A 21213-nucleotide genomic window follows, 5' to 3' on the forward strand; every position below is an offset into this window, starting at 1 on the left:
ACCTGCACTATATCTGTTGGCATATCACATTTGAAAACATTTTCTTTCCCCGCTTTTTCCCAACCAATTATGCAAAACTTGAAATTTAGTCATTTTTAATAGAGCCCTCATAATGTGAGGCCCTAAGCTGTAGCTTACTTAGCTTGTGCCTAAATCCAGCCCTGCATCCACTGTATGCCTGAGAACTGAGCCCATGTTTCCCTCACTGAATTTCAGGTCAAAGGGTCTTAGGCTGAGTCCAAATTTCATACTGAACTTAACACTGAAGCTAGAGAATGTGGGAGAGAATGCATATGAGCCAGGCCTTTCCTTCCACTATGCTCCTATTTTGTCTTTCCAGAGGGCTTCAGTTCTTCAGGTGAGTTTGGGGTTTGGGGATGGGAAGGAGGAGGATCAGGAGGGATTGTATGGTGGGGTCTGCCCAGGATTTAGGAAGACTTGTGGGTTAGCATCCATGTGAGAAGTATGTACTATACCGCTCTGGGCTCCTTGGAGGAAGAGCAGGATATAAAATGTAAATAATAATAATAATGTGTCATAATATGGCAAAGGCCAGTGTACATAATATTTGAAAATGTGTGTAAATTGACCCCCACCCTGGTTTATTCTAAAATGAAAAGCAGCCACAGGAGAATATCTTTCTGAGCAGAGCACTGAGGCACTGCTTAATCCGTTCTCTTCTCTGTTTTTCTGCTCAAAATAGCCAATTAAGCAATTAATGGGGACAGGAAGGAAGAAACTTTCAGCCCTCATCCTGATCCCTCCCTCAAGTATCTCATGGTAGCTGCGCTGTCTTGGCACAACAATTCTTCTGTCTTCATATGGGGATTGACAGTAAAAGATGCCACCCAGGATAAACAACCACCAAGGACTTATTATTGTTTGAAATAAATATAACACTTTCCTCCTTTATGCAGAGTTCCGGTCAATCACATCTTCCCACCAGTGACAGTTACACCCCAACTGACCTCAGCTGTCACAGACTCCTCCCCCCTATTTGCATACAGAATCTCCACGGCCCAGTCCTCACGCTGCTTTTGCTGCCTTGACTACATTCATCACAAAGCCTCAGATATAACTTAATATCTTACCACAAACATAAAGTCAAACAAATATTTTCTAATTGAAACTCTAGAATAAGACAAACCCCCATTTTGTCACAGTGGGGTTGGAGGGTATTTTGAGCAGGAAAAAACGAACACAAGGGAAAGGTCATATATTCTACTGGTGATCCTCTCCAGCAGCCGATTTTCATTACATTAACAAGGGTGGAAACTTGCGTGTAGTTCATTCATTCATTCGATTTCTATACTGCTCTTCCAAAAATGGCTCAGGGTGGTTTACACAGAGAAATAATAAATAAATAAGATGGATCCCTGTCCCCAAAGGGCTCACAATCTAAAAAGAAACTTAAGACAGAAACCAGCAACAGTCACTGGAAGTACTGTGCTTGGGGTGGATAGGGCCAGTTACTCTCCCCCTGCTAAATAAAAAGAATCACCACGTTAAAAGGTGTCTCTTTGCCAAGTTTGCAGGGGTTCTTTTTGAACTTCTTTTCACTGTCTTTTATTTGAATTGAAACTTCTTTTCAGTGATTTTATTGTCTTTTTTTCTCTTGCCCTGCCACTTATTTTTTTAAATTATGATTATTACTTTTATTGTTCCAAGCATTATTAAGAATATTTATGTACCACTTCTCAACAAAAAGTTCTCAAAATAGCAAAAAGGAATAAGAAAACTGATTTGCTGTCCCAAAGGGACTCACAATCTAAAAATGTATCTTCTGACTTCCTTCCGTCAAGTCAAATTGGCCACTGTCCCCAAATTGTGAAATGCATGGATCCCAAGGAAATGGATCTGTACGTCACAGCTCCTGCCGTTTCAAACCACCAGTCCTCAAGGAAGGCACTCAGGTAAGAAAGAGAAAGAAAGGATGAGAAGATGAACATGAGAGTTAAATCAAAGCATTTGGTCATGAGTGATAGAAATGGAGGAGATTGAGAAAGCAAGTTCTGGGACTGAGGCTTTTTTTGGATTGCTACTGTGGGTTTCCACATTGACTTGCATGAGGAAGAGGAACAGAGTTCCACGTATTGTATCAGTTGCTGAGGGCTTCTTTTGAATACAGTACTCATGTCACTATTTTCCATCTGCGCTAGGGCCTGTTGGTTGTCTGTACCTACTCCCTGTACATACCTTCCCACAGTACTTAGTCTGGCTTGGGGGAAAAGTTTGTGCTTTTGGAGCATGACTGCCATGCACAGCTCCTTGCCCATCTCCCTTTCTGGCAGAAGCAGAATCAATTGTGCAAATATATGCAAATATGTTTACATTGCATTTGTGCAGGACATTGTGCAGGATACCTTCAGGGCCATCCCCTGAGGGACATGAGGCTGGGTGTTTATGATGAATATTTATTTATATGCTGCTTTCCCTAGGTTTCCAAAGTGGTTTACATAGATATAAATCCAACAGTACCCAAATATTCCAGGAGCAGTGTGAAAGAATTTATCAGTTTGCACACCTTGCTACAAATAAAGGAACCACTGTGGTGCCTTCTGTGAAGGCCCCTGAAATTCTGGTTACCTTGACACAGAGGTGCACCTAGGTAATTTTGGAGCCTGGACCTAAAGGCCTTTGGAGCCCCCCCCCCACCAGCTGGAGCCCTGCCCCGCTGCAAGTTAAGCATCGTTACCTAAAGGCCTTTGGAGCCCCCCGCCCAGGGCTTTAACATATTCCCATCCCACATATTTCTTTTCCCACTCCCCCCTCTGTCTCTAAAGCACTTGGCAGAGGTCACAATCATACTTGGCTGCCTGGTGCAGTGCGGGCCAGCGGCGACTGCACCACCCAGGACAGATTTGGGGGACCGCAGGGAGTGTGGAGGCCCTGGACTTTGGCCCTGAAGTCCTGGGGTAAGAGCACCACTGCCTTGACACAAAATTTCATGGGGAAGTGGGGCAGGACCTCAGAGCACCTGGTCCTGATGACAGCAGACATTTGATACCTTGAACCAGTGTCACTCATTGGAATTTGTTCCCTCCCACCTAAGTCTTAAGTGATCAACTTTGGTTGTTATAAGAGGATACTATACAACACAGAACTGATACAAGTGAAACAGAGACCAGTTTTAAGATTAAAGTAAATGTATCTGGAAGCTCTTTGGCAAATAAGCCAGAAACAAATTGCAATATGATCATCAATTTTGCCCAGCACAAAAATGGAATATATTATTTTAGAACAATATGATGTTCTAAGCCATGAGAGCCAGCGTGGTGTAGTGGTTAGAGTGCTGGACTAGGACCGGGGAGACCCGAGTTCAAATCCCTATTCAGCCATGAAACTAGCTGGGTGACTCTGGGCCAGTCACTTCTCTCTCAGCCTAACCTACTTCACAGGGTTGTTGTGAGGAGAAACTCAAGTATGTAGTACACCGCTCAGGGCTCCTTGGAGGAAGAGCGGGATATAAATGTAATAGTAATAGTAATTAATAATAATAATAATAAATATAAATAATAATGCCACAGTATCTACTATGGCTCTGCAGTTTCTAAACTTTCACTACCAGTGGGATCTATCGGCAATTAATTAAACTGCAGGAGCTGGCATTTAAGTTGCAAACATTTAAGACTTTTTTTTTTTTTTAAGGGGGAGGGAAACGGCAAGCATGACAGTGACAGAGCAAAAGATGAATGTGAAAGTCTGTTTCTACAACCTCATCGATTTCTGCCCTCTGTTCCCTCAAGGCTCTCCTTCAGCTCTCCTTCCGCTCTTCCAGTGCTGTTTCCTGGGCTGACAAGTTAGTTTCTTTCACCGTTAACGTGCACAGGTAGGGGAGACCACAGCTTGTCCATCTATCTCTGTGCTTTCTAACTCACCATCCCTTAGTCTGTTTTCTCCTTTTGCCTTCTAGTCAGAATGAGAATGACACTCTGGGTGACAACGAAGCCACCAAGCAGCTGCCTGTGCTGCACCCGGCCAACGTCATCGTAGAGAGGTAATTCCACTCCTCCCCGTTCCTGTTCATTCTCCTGCTTTTATCTCTTCCTTCTCTCCAAGTTGCCACTTCCCCTAAACTCTGATGACTATCTCATTCAAACACACAGAGAGGTTGCCAACTACCTCCTATCCATTAACTCCTATCAGCCGAGGCTTCTTGGCTATTTTCTGCATAACAAAAGGACTGGCCAGTTGCTGCTCACTTTGGCTCCATCTCCCAAGTGGAAATATGAGGGGAAATACAAAAGAAGCAGTCTGGCATGTTGTAAGAGGGAGGGGCTGTAGCTTGGTGGTAGAGTGCCTGCTTTGGGTGCAGGAGGACTCGGGCTGAATCCCTGGCATTGCCAATGAAAGGATCTCAGGTTCAGGTGCTGGGAAAGGACCCTCTGTTTCCTAAGAGCCTGGAGATCCATGCTGGTGATGTCCCAGTGCATGCTTCAGCAGCATTTTAAAAACCTTCCCCAAGAAGAAATGCCAGTGGATGCAGGGGTGGCTCTAGAATGAGGCGCAGTGAGGCGGCAATCTCAGGTGGTGACTGTGCCACAGGGTGGGGAGTGCAGGGCCCCTGCCTCGCCTTCTCAAGGGACATTGACTCAGCTGCCTGCTGGTGCCTCTTTCAAGAACTAGAGCCACACATGTCCTGAACTTCTGGCTTTAAATGGAAAGCTGCTGCCATTTGGCTGTGATTCCCTGTGGATTTAGAGTGGCATAGCTCTATCTCCTGGCATTTCTATGAGATACTAGAAATACTACACCATACTACAGAGAAACTTATTCCCTCTTGGTGACTCATGTGAACTTCTGTCTTGTCCATTCTCCACCAGGCTCAAGTCCACTACGCATCTTAATTTCTCAATAGTGAACCCAGAGAAGAAGACGCTCACACATGCCTACGAGGTACTGTGCTTGCCCCATTCACCCATCTTTATGCACATAAAAACTAAAAATCCACCTTCCACATGTACATCCACCTTCCATCCACACAATCCAGGCACCCATCATTTCTCACTATGAACTTCACTAACACTGCTTCCTGTGTGACATCAGCCACCCACCCTTTAAGATCTGAGGGAGAGACCTTGCTTTGAGACCCTTCCATCATGGAGCTGAAGCTTCAGGGCTTTCCTCATAGCTGCTCCTATCCTCTGGAGCCAGCACCCTATTGGAGAAACTCTACTGAAAATTGTCATGACCCCGCTGGTATTTTGTGGGCCACAAGGCTTTATTTGTCTATGCATTTGGTCTGAGAGTATGTTAGATCAGGTCCAGCCCCAGGCTGGAAGGAGTCCTCGACAAAACACCCTTTGGTTGCCCCCCTCCTAGGGTTCACAGGTGGTCACGTTTGTTGCTATGGTGGTAGCAGGAGTAGCGCCATCTTTGTTTGCCCATAATGCCTCAGACACAGCATCATTCCTGGAGAATCTTGTGGTGAAAGACATAGTAGCCACTAGCATGGCCACCAAAAAGGACTTCAGGCCCAATCCTCCACTGGGAGAAAGACTGTGGTACCTCCGACTCCCATACTCGAGAGGCGGCCCAGAAGGATACCATGGTTGATGGTTTCGAACGCCACCGAGAGGTCCAGCAGGACCAACAGGGATGCACTCCCCCTGTCTAGTTCCTGGCGTAGGTCATCCACTAGAGCGACCAAGGCAGTCTCAATCTTTGACAGTAGTTGAATATGGCCATCTAAACTCTGGCCTCCACTTTCACCAGACTTGTCTCCAGACGTAGGCTAGCATTGGAGACACACTGCGGGACTTTGAGAAGTGCTCTTAGGAATTTGGACTGGACAAGCTGCGGTGGGGCGAAGTTGGAAAGGTGCCCCAATTTGGCACCATAGAGGAGTTGCGCCAGTAGCTTGGCTTCAAACAGTTTAAGGGCTGCAAGTATGTAGTGGCAGTGGCCTTCTTTTGATTGGAAGAATTTTAGGATGGCAGCAATTCTCCTCTGTGCGTTTTGAGCAGCATGGGAGCCATGAGCTTTTCTGGTGCCAGAGGCATGGAAGACCACCCCCAGGTATTGAAAGCATGAGACCAGTTCAATTTTGTGTGCATTTATATGCTAGTAGTGTGTCTTGGGTCTCTTAGCGAAGGCCATTCTTTTGGTTTTGTGATAGTTGATTTCCAACTGGTCTTCCTTGCAGTATTGGGCGAGTGCCCTTAGAGGTCTTCTGAGACCTATGGGGGTCACAGAGAGAACTGCTGCATCATCTGCATAGAGCAGAGTAGAGATGTGTCTCTCTGCCAGCTTGGGAAGGTGAAACTGATTTATTAAGGTGGCCCACAATGGCCTTAATGTAGAAGTTGAACAAGAGCGAGGCAAGAATGCAGCCTTGTTTGATGCCCTTCTGGGTTGGAATGGCACTTGATAGATGACCTTAGGGGTTGCACCTTACTTTGAGGGATGTGTCATCATGTGGGATGCATATGAGAAGATGGGTATCTCATGCAAACACAAAGAGATTTCCAGCTGACTGCCAGTCATTAGTTTCCACCTGTGAGCTATTAACCAGCAATCAAGGTGGAATTGTGTACACTGCCTAGAGATATATATATCAGGTGGTATACAAATAAATAAATTAAATAAATCTACCCGAGGAAAGGAATGGGTCAGCCAGGAGATTTAAAAAATCCAACTATATTACAAATACAAATATGGCCAATATATGACATTTCCTACACAGAAAGAAAACAGCTGTTTATTTCCAGTTTCTGTTATACAATTTATTCTCAAGGGGGTGGGGATCTGATTTATTAACCCTATTCCAAAAATATATTAAGAAACTAATTTAAGTCGATTGAAATGCATTGGGGAGAAAAGAACAATCCATGCAGCTGTTTTTCTCCTTACATTGGATCATTTCTGATCTAATTTCTTGGATCATTCCTTGATTTCCTTTTCTTTCCTTGTTGCTTTGCACAATCTCCCCCCCCCTTCTTCTGATAGGTCAGAAAATTGGATGCAAACCCCATCTCACTTAACGTGACCTTTGAGCTCCCCTTACAGACTGAACTGGGATTCTTCTGGAATATAACATCAATCAATAGTGAAAAGGTGAATTGGAGATTGGCGGGGAGGCAGCAAGTGGGAGGCTCTAGATGAGAGGTCCTGTGAGGCAGAACACCTGAGTACTTCGGGGTGGTTGGGAAGGTCTGTGGGTAGAAAGCTAAAGATGGCAGCGGAGATTAATGAATGTGGTAGAAGTGGGAGTTTGCTTGCAGACTCACAGAATACTATGTTTCCTCCAGCTCATATGCACCACTCCGTCTGCTCCTGAAACAGGAATCGAGACTAAGCACCCTGAGAAACAAATCACGGTAAGAATCTGGCAGAAAACCTAGCCCCTCTAGGATGGTTAGTGGCTATTTCTATAAAGATTCCTCTCACCCAGGGCAGAGATGCTGCTGCCTCTGGGGCAGTTGGTAATGCCAACGTATTGTTTTGTGTTTTGACAGAGAGGGTGCCTGGGAGCTTCTGTCTGCACTAAGGTTCATTGCCAGATTGCCCATCTCTCTCAGGGAGAGTCCATCAAGGTCAACTTTTCTGGGGATTTTTACAGACAGAAAGATGCTTCCCAGGTAAGCGGTGCCTCCTTCAGGTTTTCAGGAATATTGCAATGTACTGTTTAGGAATGATGATTCCCTTGGGAGAAGAAGATTCCTGTTCTTAGCTCAACCTCCTCCAAACCTGACCATCTTCAGAGGGGACATGAAAATGCTGGATAGATGGGAGGATATCATGGGGCTTGGGAGATAATGAAAGAGTCCTCCCTTTTGGTTAGCATATTGTGAGTGTTTGGTTGTGGAGCCGGACCAAAGAGGAAAGTTGATCAAGCTGGACATGATGGTAGCAGACCTGTGAGATAAATCATGCTCCTCCTAACTCTGGGACCACATTATTTATATACATTGATTGTTAAATATTTATTCCGCCTTCCATTAAAATGATTTCAAGGCGGTTTACAAAATTACTCCTTTTCATGACACCAGTCGCTACTATTTGCATCAGCTTCAAGCATCTAGTCCTTCACGCTTCTTCACCTCTCTTCCTCTGTTGCCTCCCTCATGTCTTCTTTCCAACATGTTTTGTATTCTGTAGAAGATTTAGTGGTATTAGACAAATGCACGAAGGGTGGGTTTATCAACGGCTCTTAGCCCTGATGGGAATATTGAGTTTCCGTGTTCAGAGGCAGTATATCACTGAATACCAGATGCTGGGGAGCATCAGCAGGGAGGGCTATTACCTTAAAGCCCTGGTTATGAGCTTCCTAGGCACACTGGAAAGCAGAATATTGGACAAGATGGGTCTTTGGTCTGATCCAGCAGGGCTTTTCTTATTCTTATGGAATGGAGTGTGTTCTTATAATTATATTATTATTTCTTGTTTACACAGTCAGACAGGTGTTATTGACTGGTTTGTTTTCTCCAGACATCAAGTCCTTCCCAAGGACCTGGGATGGCTGAATTTTATTGTCAATTGTTATAGATATCGTCGCAGAATATAGGCTGTTCCCAGTAAAGCTGCTTTTTGTAATTGGCTGATGGTGATTTCTGTGGCCCCTATGGTGTTGAGGTGCTCTTCAAGGTCTTTTGGAACTGCACCCAGGGCGCCAATTACCACTGGGATTATTTTGGTCTTTTTCTGCCACAGCCTTTCAATTCCAATTTGTAGATCTTTGTATTTTGTGATTTTTTTCTATTTCTTTTTCTTCTATTCTGCTATCCCCTGGTATTCTATGTCGATTATTTTAACTTGTTTTTCTTTCTTCTCGACTATTATTATTATTAGTAGTAGTAGTAGTTTTCAATCATTTTGAGTATTCCTTCCTGTTTATGCCTTATGCATTTTGGATGTTCATGATGATGGTTTCTGTCTGGACTGTCCTGAGACAAAATAGAGTAATTTCTTTAGTAGACATATCTAGTATCCCCTACGCTGGTCAGTTTGATTTGCTTGCCAATCCCACAGCTGGAGTCTCAGAATCTCCATCTTCGCAGTGAGGCGTTTGTGACAGTTGATGAAACTCGGTTTTTCCTGAGTCAGCCAGAGGAATTTCATTACAAACAGGTAACTTGGAAGGCAGGACTCCTGGGTCCCTGAACAGACATGGGGAGGATTGTGAGCATTTCATAATTAAAGCCTGAGCTTTTATCTGGCACAGAATTCAGATTTTCTATGGGCCTCACAACCTATTTTCCGTACTCTGGAACATGTGAAGTAAGAACCTCCTGAGAACATAGAAGGTTCTCCTTCACCACAATCTGCCTCCCCAACTCTGAGATTAGGAAGATGGGCTTCCAAGACACAGAGCGGGGTGAAATCTAGGCAGGCATGGGCCCCATCACCTCTTCCCACCTCCCCACTACCCAAATTAAATACTGAAACAAGAGGTTACTTTCCCCCTAAGCTCTGGCAACATTTAAATAACTGACCATGTCAGTGACATTAAAAGTTTGACTTGGAGAACTTGGAGAAGTGGTGGTTGAGGGGCAAGAACTCCAGAGTCCAGGAACTCAGTTTCTCTCCATACAGATCAGCACTGAAGTTGAGCTGATTTCACCATTCAATCCCGTCCCCATCATCGCTGGCAGCATCACTGGAGGCATCCTGCTCTTAGCCATTCTGGTGGCCATCTTGTATAAGGTACACCCCTCTCTGTTCTTGCTTCCTGGCAGACTAAGGGCCCGATGGACATGGCACAGAAGATCTGGTTTAAAACAAAAACATAGAAGCAGCTGCAGGGAGGGGGATTGGCTCTGAGCCGTGGTGCAGCTGGGGGAAATGGGGAGCTAACCTTTCTCCTCTATAGTCATTTCCTTGATGGAAATTTCCTTGCCAAAACTGCTGCCATGTCTGTGGCAGGGGGTGGGGCAGACCAGTACTGGAGGGATGGTGGCAACTGTGGATTTGGATTGGGAAAAGAGAAGGGGGAAGGGCTAAATATCCCCTCCCCCTGTGCCATTGGGCCAGGCAAATTTGTGTCCCCTCCTCCAACCACTTTCAAGTGTTAAAAACCGGTGGTGTTCTGGTTTTTCTCCATGGCATCTCTGTTTTGGGCCTAATGAGAGGCCTTTAGTTTTTAGTTTTTCCTTTAGTTTTGCACTCTCTCTCATTCCCAGGTTGGATTTTTTAAACGCAACCGTGTACCCCATGAAACCACACCGGGACCAGCTGCCCCCACGGAACAAGCCGCACAGCCAACTCCCCAAACTAACTAATTCCTAAGAGAATGGGAGATATCCTGGGGGGAGGGGTGGCCTGAGGGACAGGATTTCTGGGACAGGAAGCAGGAAGGAAAGGGCAAAACAGATTGAGAGGCAAGACCTCTGGATTCCCTGGGGGAGGAATGGGTGGGGGGCTTTGAAAGAAGAGTGAACAGAGGATGGGAGCTTCTTGACTGGTTAATTTAATAAAAAGATTAACAAACTGAAGCTCAAACTTCCAGCCCATGGAAAGTTTGAATGTTTTTTCTTTAGCTTAGAAAGCTAGAACCAATTTAGCTTAGTTCTCTCTTATTACCAGTGAAATCATGATTCAAAAGAAAGACTGTCTGTCCTCATCGAGCTGGTAAACCTGTGCTTGAATCATACCTCTTCAGGCTCCAGGTAGGGGCTGTTCATCTGATTGACTGCATATCCCTCTACACATACACAACATGTGTCTGCCCTGTTTGTGTGTGAGGTGGCAGGTGCATGGATCTAATTTTAACATCAAAAGGGGCATGCAGATGAAGGGTTAGTGGAGGATAAAATTTTGGCGTGCACACACACAGACCCCGACCACTGCTTTTATACCTCATGAACTGGCTACTATGTCATGTCTAAGGCCTAATTAGGGTTGCCAACATTTCATTGCCGGAATGAGGGACACAAGTTGGGGCTGGGGGTAGGCAGGAGGTGTATGCAGTGGTACGCAAGAGCCTGAGTATCAATGACGTATATGTTATTGCATTATATGCTATTGAATAATGCCAGCATAGTTGTTATTTAGAACATTTTCAAGTTATACCACTTTTCAATCAAAAACTCCTTAAAATAGTTTACATAGCAAAAGGAATAATGCCCTCACTGCAAGTATTTTACATTGCCGCTGTTCGCCCCACCACCAAAATTCAGGACAAATGCTATCCCTATCGGGACCAACATTTCATCCCTGAAATGAGGGACGTCCCTCGTATTGCCGGAGAGTTGGGAACCCTAGGCCTAGTTCATACGAGTGACTTTGGCCCTACATCTTGCCATAGAAACAAAGCACTTATGCTGATAATTTGGCTTGAGGCTTTTACCTCAAGAAGGTGCCACCTTCTTCTTCCCTGCTATGCTAGTCTTGCAGGAAAGAGCTGAGGTGTGTGTGTGCCTTTTTGTGCAGCCAAAAAGATTATTTTTCTTGCCTACAGGATTTGGTGGGGATGGTCAAAAGCCATAAGCCCTGCAGTGAAAGCAGAACCCTCTCTTCTTTTTCACTGTAGCAGCTGAAAAAACCCTGAAGTGAGACTTGACACAAGCCTGTTTTCATATCACAATGCCAATAGCATACACTGATGTAATTTCTTTCAAAAAAAGCCAAAGTTTACACATTTTGTGTCCTTCTCTGCATTGCATGAAGCCATCATGTCCGTTAGTGCTGAATGCAGGATGTCCGGTTTTGTAATGACCTTTTAGCTGATGCATGAGCTGGATGCATGAATGGCCACTGGCAGGAGTCAGACAAAAAGTAGCTGCCCTGCCAGAAATCAATCTAAGTGATGAGGATGGAAAGTGGGGAAGAGACAGAGTGGGGTATAATTGATTAGTTGAGAGTGTCTGGGAGTATTTTGCTCTCACTGTACCAAGACATTTTAGCACTGCTCTTTCAAAAAGAAAGGATGTTGAGTCATAGTGAACAGTCACAGTGAGTGCAGCTACTCTTTCCCATAAATTCAGTGGAATGTGATTCAGGCTTGTGTTGACATCTTCCTGTCATTTGTAGTACTTGCTGCAGCAGCTTTGATTTTCATAGAATTTCAAAAATGTGCTATGAAAGTCTCCTCGGCTTCAGGAGGGGCGTGGCTGACCTCTCCTGCACTGGAGGTCTTCAAGAAGAGGCTTCTGTTAAGGATACTCTAGCTCTGGAGTTCCTGCATCAAGTAAGCCTGCCTCCAACTATATGCTTCTGTGGGATCCACTTTCCCTTCTCCTCCAGCAAACCTAATTTCCAGATACTCCTGAGCTTGAAGAGAGGCACAGTGGTTAATATATTATCCTTAGGGCCAAATCATGTGTAGGTGTGGTGCACAGACCTCTGAACCAGCTTGGGGTAGTGGAAATGGGTTAATTACCTCCCCCTATGTGGTCCTGATCCAGATTGGGGAGATGGCTATTCATTTTCTCTCTCATGCACCCACACACGCAGAACGGGTAAACCACATGATTAAAGCCAAGTCTAGTTGGGCCTTTAACCATGTGTAAGGGCCAAACTGAGCTGAAATCCCCAATCAGTCACAAAATTCACAGGCATGACTTTAGGCCAGTCATTGTCTCTCAGCCTAACCTACTTCATAGGTTGTGGCAAGAATAAAGGATAGGACAAGAGTCCGTATATGCTGCCTTGAGTGCCTTTGAGGAAGGACCAGATAAAAATGTAGCTCATAATAAGAAAGCCACTCTTGATAATAAATTTCCACTGCTCCTAAGTTCAGCCCTTCCCAGGGGCCATAAGGAAAAAGGAAATGCGCAAGTTTCTTTTGGGCATTCTCTCTAAAGTGGCAATTCGGTGGCCACCCGATCTAGATGAGTGACAACCTCAGAGCCACATAAATCACAGCAGGAGCACCTGGGTAGGACCAGCCCAGAAGGCTCTAGCAAGCGAGGTGTGTTGCAGGCCCAGGCAAAGTTCCTGATGGGTCAGGGGAGGGTCAGGCCAAGCTGGTGAAGGCATACCTAAGATTTTGTTCTTGTTGCATGCATACACAACGTTGTTGTGAGATGGGAAACAGACCTGACACTCAAGATAGTTTCCATTTAGCTTTCATTATAAAAAAATGATGGCAATGTATATCCAACTTGTGCATCCCTCCCTCCAAGCCTAGGTTATCTACCCTACCACCCCGCTCCATTACCTTATTGTCTCTTTCTGGAATCATAGCTCTGAAAGCAAGTTAGAAAACCTCCAACACACACTCTGCAGGTCCAGGCAAGATCTTCCACAGAGTGGCTCGCAGTTACTCCCACCCCCCCTCCTCCCCCACTCAGACAAAAGCACATCATTTCAGTGGCAGTGTAGCACTGTGTAGCAAGTGGCACCCAGAAGCACAGCCTTCCTAGGCATCGCTTCGCTTCTGAAGATAGGAGGGCCTACTTCTCTCCCCGACAGGTCCACTGTTCTTCTCCTGCTCATAATGGAGAAAAGCTCCAAAGGCCTACGCCTACTTCCCCCTCAGTTGCTTGACAAGGGTATCTTCTCACTGGCCCCACAGCATCCTCTTTTCTACTGGGCAGGTGCCCGAGTCACATCTGGGCATGGAACATCAGAAGATCCCTGCTGAATCAAACCAAAAGTTCATCTAGTCCACAATCCTGCTAGCAGCCAGATGCTCACATCTTGGTTTTTCCTTGAAATTACAAAGCAGGGGGAAAGCTGCCAGCAGCTGAAGCTTGAAGGCATATGGTATGGCTTGATTTGAGCCTGATTTCAGCCTTTGTGGTGCATGAGGTAATTGCAAAGGAGAGCATCCCTGAGCATATGCAGAGTGCCTTTCCTTCACCCCTGAGAAATCATACACCATTGCCACACACCTGAGATTAGGGGATGGGCTTGCCAAGTCAGTGGGCATGGCTTGCAAGAAGGCTTAAGGCCCAGCACCTCTCTCTAACAAAAACCTAAAGTATGGAGTTGCAGGAAAGGATGTTCAGAGGGACCAAGGGAGGTGGAAGAGGAGTTTCATGAGGACACCAGGGAGGGAGGGAGGGAGGGAAAGCAAAGTAGTTACTCTGCAGGCATTCCAAGGGGATACAAGATTTCTCTGCCAGCCATTCCCCTCCATTGGTATATAAAGTGCATAATTCCGAAGCTGGTCAAGGGTCAGCACAAAGTCCAAATGAAAGGCAGGATCCAAGCCAACAGGGGGATGAGCTTCTGGGCAGATGCCGTGCAGAGACACATTCCCCCCTCTCCACGTTGCCCGCGTCTGGGAGGGGAGGTTGTGGCAGGGCCCTGGCAATGCATCCAGTTCTGGGCGGTGGAACGAGGGTAACCGGCGTCTGACTCCACACTGCCACCAGTAAAACTCCAGTACTCTGTGCCCTTGAAGAAATAAGTGTTGCCTGCAGAGGGAGACAGAGACAAAAACAAGACAAAGGGCAGATTATTGAAAGGGTTGGGAAGACACCACAAACTGTCTGCAGTCAGCTGGGGGAGGCATGAACCTCAAAAGTAGGATTACACCGCAAAGGAAACTGCAGTTCCATGGCCAGTTCTTAACGTGCAAAAATGGTAACCTGGGGAACTACCAGCAATAGGAACTGAGGGCCTCTGCTACTTATAACAAACCTTTCCAAAGAAGGTGGATTTATCCATGTTAGCATCATGGGTGGCATTTCTCTTTAGCAGCTGCCCCATGGATGTGAAATTGCATTGCCCCTGCAGACTTCTCAGAGACAAAGCCAAAAGGAAGCTTGTGGAGGCTGTCTGCCCAGCCCACCAGGGATATTTTTGGGCCTGTTCCCTGACAATTCAGTTTTCATCAACAATCCAGAAGTGTGTTTCTAACTCCCTTGTAAGAGGAGGAAAACTAGAAGTATTCTGCTCAGTTGCTCAGCACCAAGGAAACCAGTTCACACCTTCCAGTGCTCTGCCCAGTGTCTTTCAAAGGCATTAGGATGACTGATAAGTACTAGGCATTTATTTTTACTTGGGGGGGGGGGATTATATAGATATAGGGCTTAGGTGGTCCGTGGCAAATGGTGCGTGGCAAGTCCCGCCCACACAGTGCTTTATCAATTGAATTAACAGAGCAGGAGCATCGTGGTGATTGGGCAGTGGGAATTCCATATGCAGATAGGGAAGAGGAGCCTGTGATGGTTAAGGTCAGTTAGAATGCAACTGTTACTGGTGAGAAGATTGTAGAGGAGAGAAGAAGATAGATAGATAGAGGGCATGGGACTGCAAAGAGAGGGGTTGTGAGGGGGGAAAGAGCCCCTTCAGAAGAAGGAGGCTGCCACTGTGTGAATTAGATGAGGAAACAAGATGAACAAGATCTGTTAGCTCAGGAAGGAAGAGAAAGGAAAAAAAGGAGGGGAAGAGTGAGTAGAGGAGAGAGAAAGGGAAGGAAAGAGAGAAAGAAGGAAGGGTGAGGGATGGGCGTGGGCTGCCAATATGCACTGGCAACGCTGCAGCCGCGACCAAAAGGGGTGAGGGGATGGAAGCAATGGGATGGAGGAGGAGCAGGAGTTCAGCTCAGGAGAGGGTGGAGAGATCTCTGAGGTGAGGGTATCAAGGTGAGTCAAGTATCAGCGCACAGATGCTCTGCGTGGGTTAAGCTAGTTAATACTCAAAACAATAGTTTTAAACACATCATACTTCTTGTCTTTCTGCCATTCATCCAGACTTGTGAAGTTTTAGGCCCCCCTCACTACAAAATGTCTGGTTATATGTCTGCTTTGGCCAGTGATTCAGTTGTAGTGCAAGACCTTGTTTGGACTTTTAAGGCCCATTCACACATTATGTTCAACACTTGTACGAGTGTACAGATCTGTACACAGGTACGGTCATTCCCATGTTATGCTGAATGCAGGTACAGAAGTACACTTCCTATCTTTACCATGCATTTGAAGGGCCTGTATCTAGGTTCACTTTTAAAATGAACACAGGCAAAGTAATTTACACAAACCCATATACAAGTATACAGGTATCTGTATACCCATACAGCATAATGTCTGAAGCTGGCTTAAGCTAGAATTGCAGGCTTATGAGCAAGTTTTATTGATAATTATTTTAAATTGTTTAAAATGATTTAATGTTTAAATTGTTGTTTATGATGTAATATTTAAACTGTCCAGAGATGTGTATATGAGATGGTATATAAATGTGAATAAATACATAAATATATAGATTACATCCCTGGTTACCTGCAGCAAGTTAGAATTTTCCCCACAGAATTCCTTTTAGTATTTCCTTTCATTTTGTTGGCATTAGGCAGACTAGTATAGTGAATGTTGTTGCCTCCCTTCTTTTGTGAATGTATTTGCAAAACTGAGTAACAAACCTATCCTTTGCAACCATTATGGTTTAGAAAAACAGAGACTCAAAAGGTTCTGTGCCAGATTCTGTATCCTGTGGTGTATACACAGATATGTGGAATTGTCACATTCAGAATTGTTATGCACCAATTGGCACTTGTGGAACTAAGGCACCAGAATTACAGGCAGAAACAAGGTCTAGCTGGACAGTCATTTATTCCAACTTCAACACAAATTCTAATGGAAGATTTTACAGGGCATCTATGTGATGTTTAAACATGTTGCCATCAATTGATAGTTCAGTCTTTTCAATACAGTACTACTTTTATTCTGACTTGAAAAGGACACAGCTTTTTCATGGATGGTTAGCTGATGATGCTAAGAAATTTGACAACATCAAAGGCGTAACAAGGTTTGAATCGGCAGACATCGTTATTTTGCAGCACTGCAGGTGCTGCAAACATATCCCCAAACCCCTCTAGATATAAATAAATAAATACAATGCTTCCTGCAACTGCCACCTCATCCCTTCAGTCAACTCTAAAACCTTCAGAGAGCTGACTTGATTCTGATTATAGGGACAGTGTGCAATAAAAATAGGAGGGTGTACCAAAAACGACCACTAGAGGGCACACTCTGCACACTTACACCCAATCACTGTTTTGCCTATGGACAACATATGTAACATCAAGTGGGCTCCCTGTAAAATCTCGAAATGGGATTTGTGTTCAAGTTGGAATAATTTACTGTCTAGATAGATCCATGGACTCATTCAAGATGTTGTGCAAGAGAATATGCTGTGGCATAAACATACCATCATTCCAGCGAATGACATCGTCCAGGTCAGTAGGTACCCCTTTCCAAAGGGTGACAGGCTTGGGATACCCAGGCTCGATGCGTCCTATCTGATCATCGTAGCGCCAGTAATGGTCCCTTTCTAAAAGGTAAGTCTTGCCATTATGAGGCCACACAAATGCAGCCCCAATGATGGTGTTTGCAGGGAGGCCAAGGTCGGATATGGGACGGGGGTAGCCTTGGTTGACTCGAGTATCAGTGAACACCCAGTAATGGGACCCTGAAAGGAGGAGACAGGAGAAAGTAAGTTATATGTAGCCAGAAGACATCCTAGCAGGTGTGCATAAAAGGACCTCCATAAACGAATATCACATTTTAAAGAGAGTGGGGGGGGGAGGAGCCTTCTATCTTATTTTTAAAAAGATAGCATTGTCTTTTAGGCACACCTACAAAACAGGTGTGTATAAAAAGGACCTACATAAAGAACATCACATTTTTAAAGCACAAGAACAACAACATGTAGCCTCAGCTTATTGTAGAAATTTAGCATTCTGTCATTTAGGTCAACAACCTCACAAATTTAACAAAGCAATGCAGGATAATACAACACAGATCAAGCAGGATGTCAGCGGCATAAACCCGGTTAAAAACAGTTGTATTAAAATAGGGTTGTTACAGCCTTTTAAAAATTTGCCAAGGAGAGCACCTGATGAGGGCATTTTGCAGTTGTGGAGTCACCACAAAAAAGCCCCATCTCTGGTCACTGCCAAACGAACCTGAGACAACGGTAAGCTAGAGAGCAGGGCTGATCAGTACTTTTTCTCTAGTACAGAATCAGATGCCCTGAAGTATTATTCGCATTGTGTTCAGGCACAGTGAATGAATTATGCGCTGCTCCCTTAAGGGCAACTAGGCTTCTCTTCTCCCCAGGAGAAACCCTGTTGTCGGCCTGGGTTAGGAGCCTTGCCAGGGAGCTTTATAGCCTTCTAAATCAATCCGTTAAGTAACCAACACTTTTGCAGAGCCTGACTCCCAACAGTCAAGCAGCAACACTATTATTTATAAATTTCAGTCTATTCTAAGGCACCCAAGGTGACGTACAAACGTAAGTATTTCAGGCATTGTGACTGCTGCAGCACATATTTATAATGCCTGTAATATGCAACTCCATTCACTATCATTTAACTTGAATGAGAGATCATGGGGAAAGAGCAACTTCCTAATAGACATCAGCTGCATACACCTAGAGTGGCTCTAGGCAGCCTGCACACAACATGCAGGAGGCCCTATCATGTAATGTGGGTCAATGGCGCCCTCTAGGCTGCACTACCAGCCTGCTTGAGCATTCCATCAGGTGACCCCAAGGGCCAATCTCTGTCCACCTGGCCCGATAAAGTTCACGAGTTGGGGTTGGCTTCGAATCTCAGTCTCAGCAACTTATCTCTAGTGTGAGCGCATTGTGAAGTGCCTGATCCATTTCTATCTTGGAATACTGTGGATGCTGAGCTCTGCCTAGTTATGATGACTACACCATTGCTTCTGGCTCCTTTGAGCCTGATTGGCTACCCTAGAATTTGATGCCTCTCTGCTTTGGACCATGCACCTGCTTTTGGCTCACGAGGACTGTCAGCCAATCCCCCTGGATCCCAGGATCTGGGTACATGGAACCTAACCCTTGCCAAGGCCAAAGACACCTTCTTGAACATTGGGTTCCACTCTCTAAGAATAAGGAAGGCCCATCGCTTCCTGCTACTTACCAATGAAGAACACAATCTGGCTGTCATTAACACGTTCGTACACGGCATCGATGGCCTTGAAATTCTGGGGGAGTCCATTCCAGAACCGCAGTATCTGTGCCGGTTCCAGAGAAACCAAGTTACGGGCAGGTTGCATCCTCCAGAAATGTTTATCTGCAACAAAAAGTGATACAATCTCTTCAACTAGATTAGAAACCAAACTCAGAAATCCCTCACATCAACCAGGCAGATCTGGTCTTGGAAGGGGTCACACTCCTCCCCCTGAAAGAACAAGGGGGTAACCTTGGGGGTTCTCTTGGACCCAGCCCTGTCCCTGCAGGTCCGGGTGCCGGTGATGTCCAGGAGTTCCTTTTATCAGCTTTACAGCAGGAAAACTGGACTCAGGAAAGGGCCAAAACACTCCTACCCCCAGCACCATGCAGAAGGTTCCACGTTTCCTCCCTGGCCGCATCTCCAAGATAGGGCTGAGAGAGACTCCTGCCTGCAACCTTGGAGAAATCACTGCCAGCCTGTGAAGACAATACTGAGCTAGACAGACCTATAGTCTGACTCAGTATATGGCAGCTTCCTATGATCCTAAGTTCCACCACTTCCCTGATCAAATCAGCAGCCCCCTTTACACACACACTCTTTGGAAAAAAAGAAAATATACTGGGAGACACGGTCACAGATTTTCTGTGTCACAGACAGTCTGACCCTCAGAGACATGCACTGAAATGCATGAAGTGTGCCTATCCATCTCCATGCAGCCTCAGGACAGTGAAGCTCCTTTATAAGAGTGACTCCGAGAGCCACATGGTTGTGCTAAAGCACAAGACACCCGGAAGCATGAAATAAATAAAATTAACTAGTTGACCTGGCGCAGAACATCTGCGCTCCCTAGTTGCCCCTGTCTCCCCCCCCATCCCTTCAGCCGTTCCCACCCCACCTTCAGCCCAGGCCACCACTTCCTCTCGGCAGCCGACCTGCCGCTTCTTCTCGCCAGGTGGTGGCTGCCCCGGCCGCCCCTTTGCTTTCTCTCGCCGCCCAGCGGCTGGCGCTGCCACTTCCTTTCGCTGGCCGCTCACCTTCCTCTCCTCCCCCCCTAACTCAAGAAATCTTGCAGCAGCTGCCATGCATGGAATTAGCTACGGGTATGTCTTAGTGAATTAGATAGATAGATCATGGCCCTGGGAGGAGCAGGCCTCTGTTATACAAGAAGAACAAATGAGGATGAAAGGGAGCACTCCCCATTAGTAGGAGGCCAGAGCCCCCAAGTCTGGCTTTAATCCCTTGGAAGGTTTAGTCAGGGGACCCACCAAAGCCTGAAACTTTCCCTCCTGCCTCCCACCCACATCCGCTAAACTGGAAAAGCCTCCTCATGCTTTGCTTACTCTTGAAGAAGAAAACTTCCCCACGGATATTGGCGATGGCATCAAAATGGGCCTTACAACGATCAGGTGATGGCAGGCGTGGCCTAAAAAGGAAGGGAGAGACACGTTTAGGGCTCAGGATTTTGTTTCTGTCTCAAGACCTGGCTTTACATTCTCTTAACATCAGTTTGTGAAATTCAGCTCTCCCCATGGACTTGGCACTACTCACACTCTGTAAACAGCACACAACTCCTCCTGGCTCCAGATGAGGGTTCCCCCTCATCCTCTTCATTTTGTAAAAGTCTTTTTTGTTCAGCTCTCAACCCTGGGTCCTTAGGCCCCCCTCTGTCCTTTAGTCCACCTTGTCCCTGGGAGGCGTCCCCCTGCCAAGTCAACCTTCAGCTTCCCTTCCAGCAACCACAAAATATTCTGATTAACTTGGTTCCACGGGGGGGGGGGAGGTTGTGGGACACTGCATGAATCATGCTTCCATGTTGCACACTGTAGCCATCAGGATGTTTCCTCTACATTTCTACCATCTTTTGATCTCCCATTTATTACACTTGCTTTCACTTCTACTGCATCTCAACTCATCCATATGTCTACTTGCATTTCATTAGATGAATAAAGGGGGACTGGGCACACAGGCTAGTGAAATCTTGAGGGTGCCACAATTTTATTTTGGTCTCTTTGCAGCATTTCTGCTAACATGGCTATTTGGGAATTGAAATGGACATGTTGCGACATCAGAGCAGTTCAGTCTGTGATGTTTAATTTTCCAGTCTTCCTCATAAGAACCTTGTCTGCTATGTCATAAGTACTCTCCAAATATATATAGATGGGGCCCTGAAGGCAAGAGAAACCAACTCTGTGGTGATTTGAACTTAGGTCTTCCAGGTCACATTTCGCTATTCGATATGCTGGCCTGCACTGGATGATGTCATGCGATTCTGGCATGAATCAGGCTCGCGGCGTCTGACAGCACTAAGTACAGTTTTTTTTACATCACTCACTGTCAGTCAACACAGCCTGTCTACCCAGGGCTCTTCTAGATGGTGAGTTATCCCAACTTCAGCACCAATTCTGAAGGGA

General features: G+C 45.7%; 2 protein-coding genes across 11 annotated transcripts in view; one reads left to right on the forward strand and one right to left on the reverse strand.

Annotated features, from left to right (window-relative positions):
* LOC128329820 (integrin alpha-X-like) overlaps positions 1 to 12900 on the forward strand; it is a 66821-nt gene extending 53921 nt beyond the window's left edge. For all 3 annotated transcript variants that reach the window (XM_053261566.1, XM_053261568.1, XM_053261567.1), the window contains 11 exons: positions 217 to 358; positions 1803 to 1913; positions 3747 to 3829; positions 3914 to 3997; positions 4824 to 4896; positions 6949 to 7056; positions 7251 to 7319; positions 7458 to 7580; positions 8971 to 9069; positions 9535 to 9645; positions 10122 to 12900. In XM_053261566.1, the coding sequence (XP_053117541.1) occupies positions 217 to 358; positions 1803 to 1913; positions 3747 to 3829; positions 3914 to 3997; positions 4824 to 4896; positions 6949 to 7056; positions 7251 to 7319; positions 7458 to 7580; positions 8971 to 9069; positions 9535 to 9645; positions 10122 to 10220 (1102 nt within the window). In that variant the 3' untranslated portion in view covers positions 10221 to 12900. The remainder of the gene's footprint in view (positions 1 to 216; positions 359 to 1802; positions 1914 to 3746; positions 3830 to 3913; positions 3998 to 4823; positions 4897 to 6948; positions 7057 to 7250; positions 7320 to 7457; positions 7581 to 8970; positions 9070 to 9534; positions 9646 to 10121) is intronic.
* Positions 12901 to 12991: 91 nt separating this feature from the next.
* The window catches only part of MMP25 (matrix metallopeptidase 25), a 35557-nt gene continuing 27335 nt past the window's right edge, over positions 12992 to 21213 (reverse strand). For all 8 annotated transcript variants that reach the window (XM_053261575.1, XM_053261577.1, XM_053261573.1 and 5 more), the window contains 4 exons: positions 20143 to 20225; positions 18770 to 18922; positions 17032 to 17292; positions 12992 to 14303 (listed from right to left, as the gene is read on the reverse strand). In XM_053261575.1, the coding sequence (XP_053117550.1) occupies positions 14062 to 14303; positions 17032 to 17292; positions 18770 to 18922; positions 20143 to 20225 (739 nt within the window). In that variant the 3' untranslated portion in view covers positions 12992 to 14061. The remainder of the gene's footprint in view (positions 14304 to 17031; positions 17293 to 18769; positions 18923 to 20142; positions 20226 to 21213) is intronic.

This window comes from Hemicordylus capensis, chromosome 6 (genome assembly GCF_027244095.1).
Source record: "Hemicordylus capensis ecotype Gifberg chromosome 6, rHemCap1.1.pri, whole genome shotgun sequence".
Taxonomy (NCBI): Eukaryota; Metazoa; Chordata; class Lepidosauria; order Squamata; family Cordylidae; genus Hemicordylus; species Hemicordylus capensis.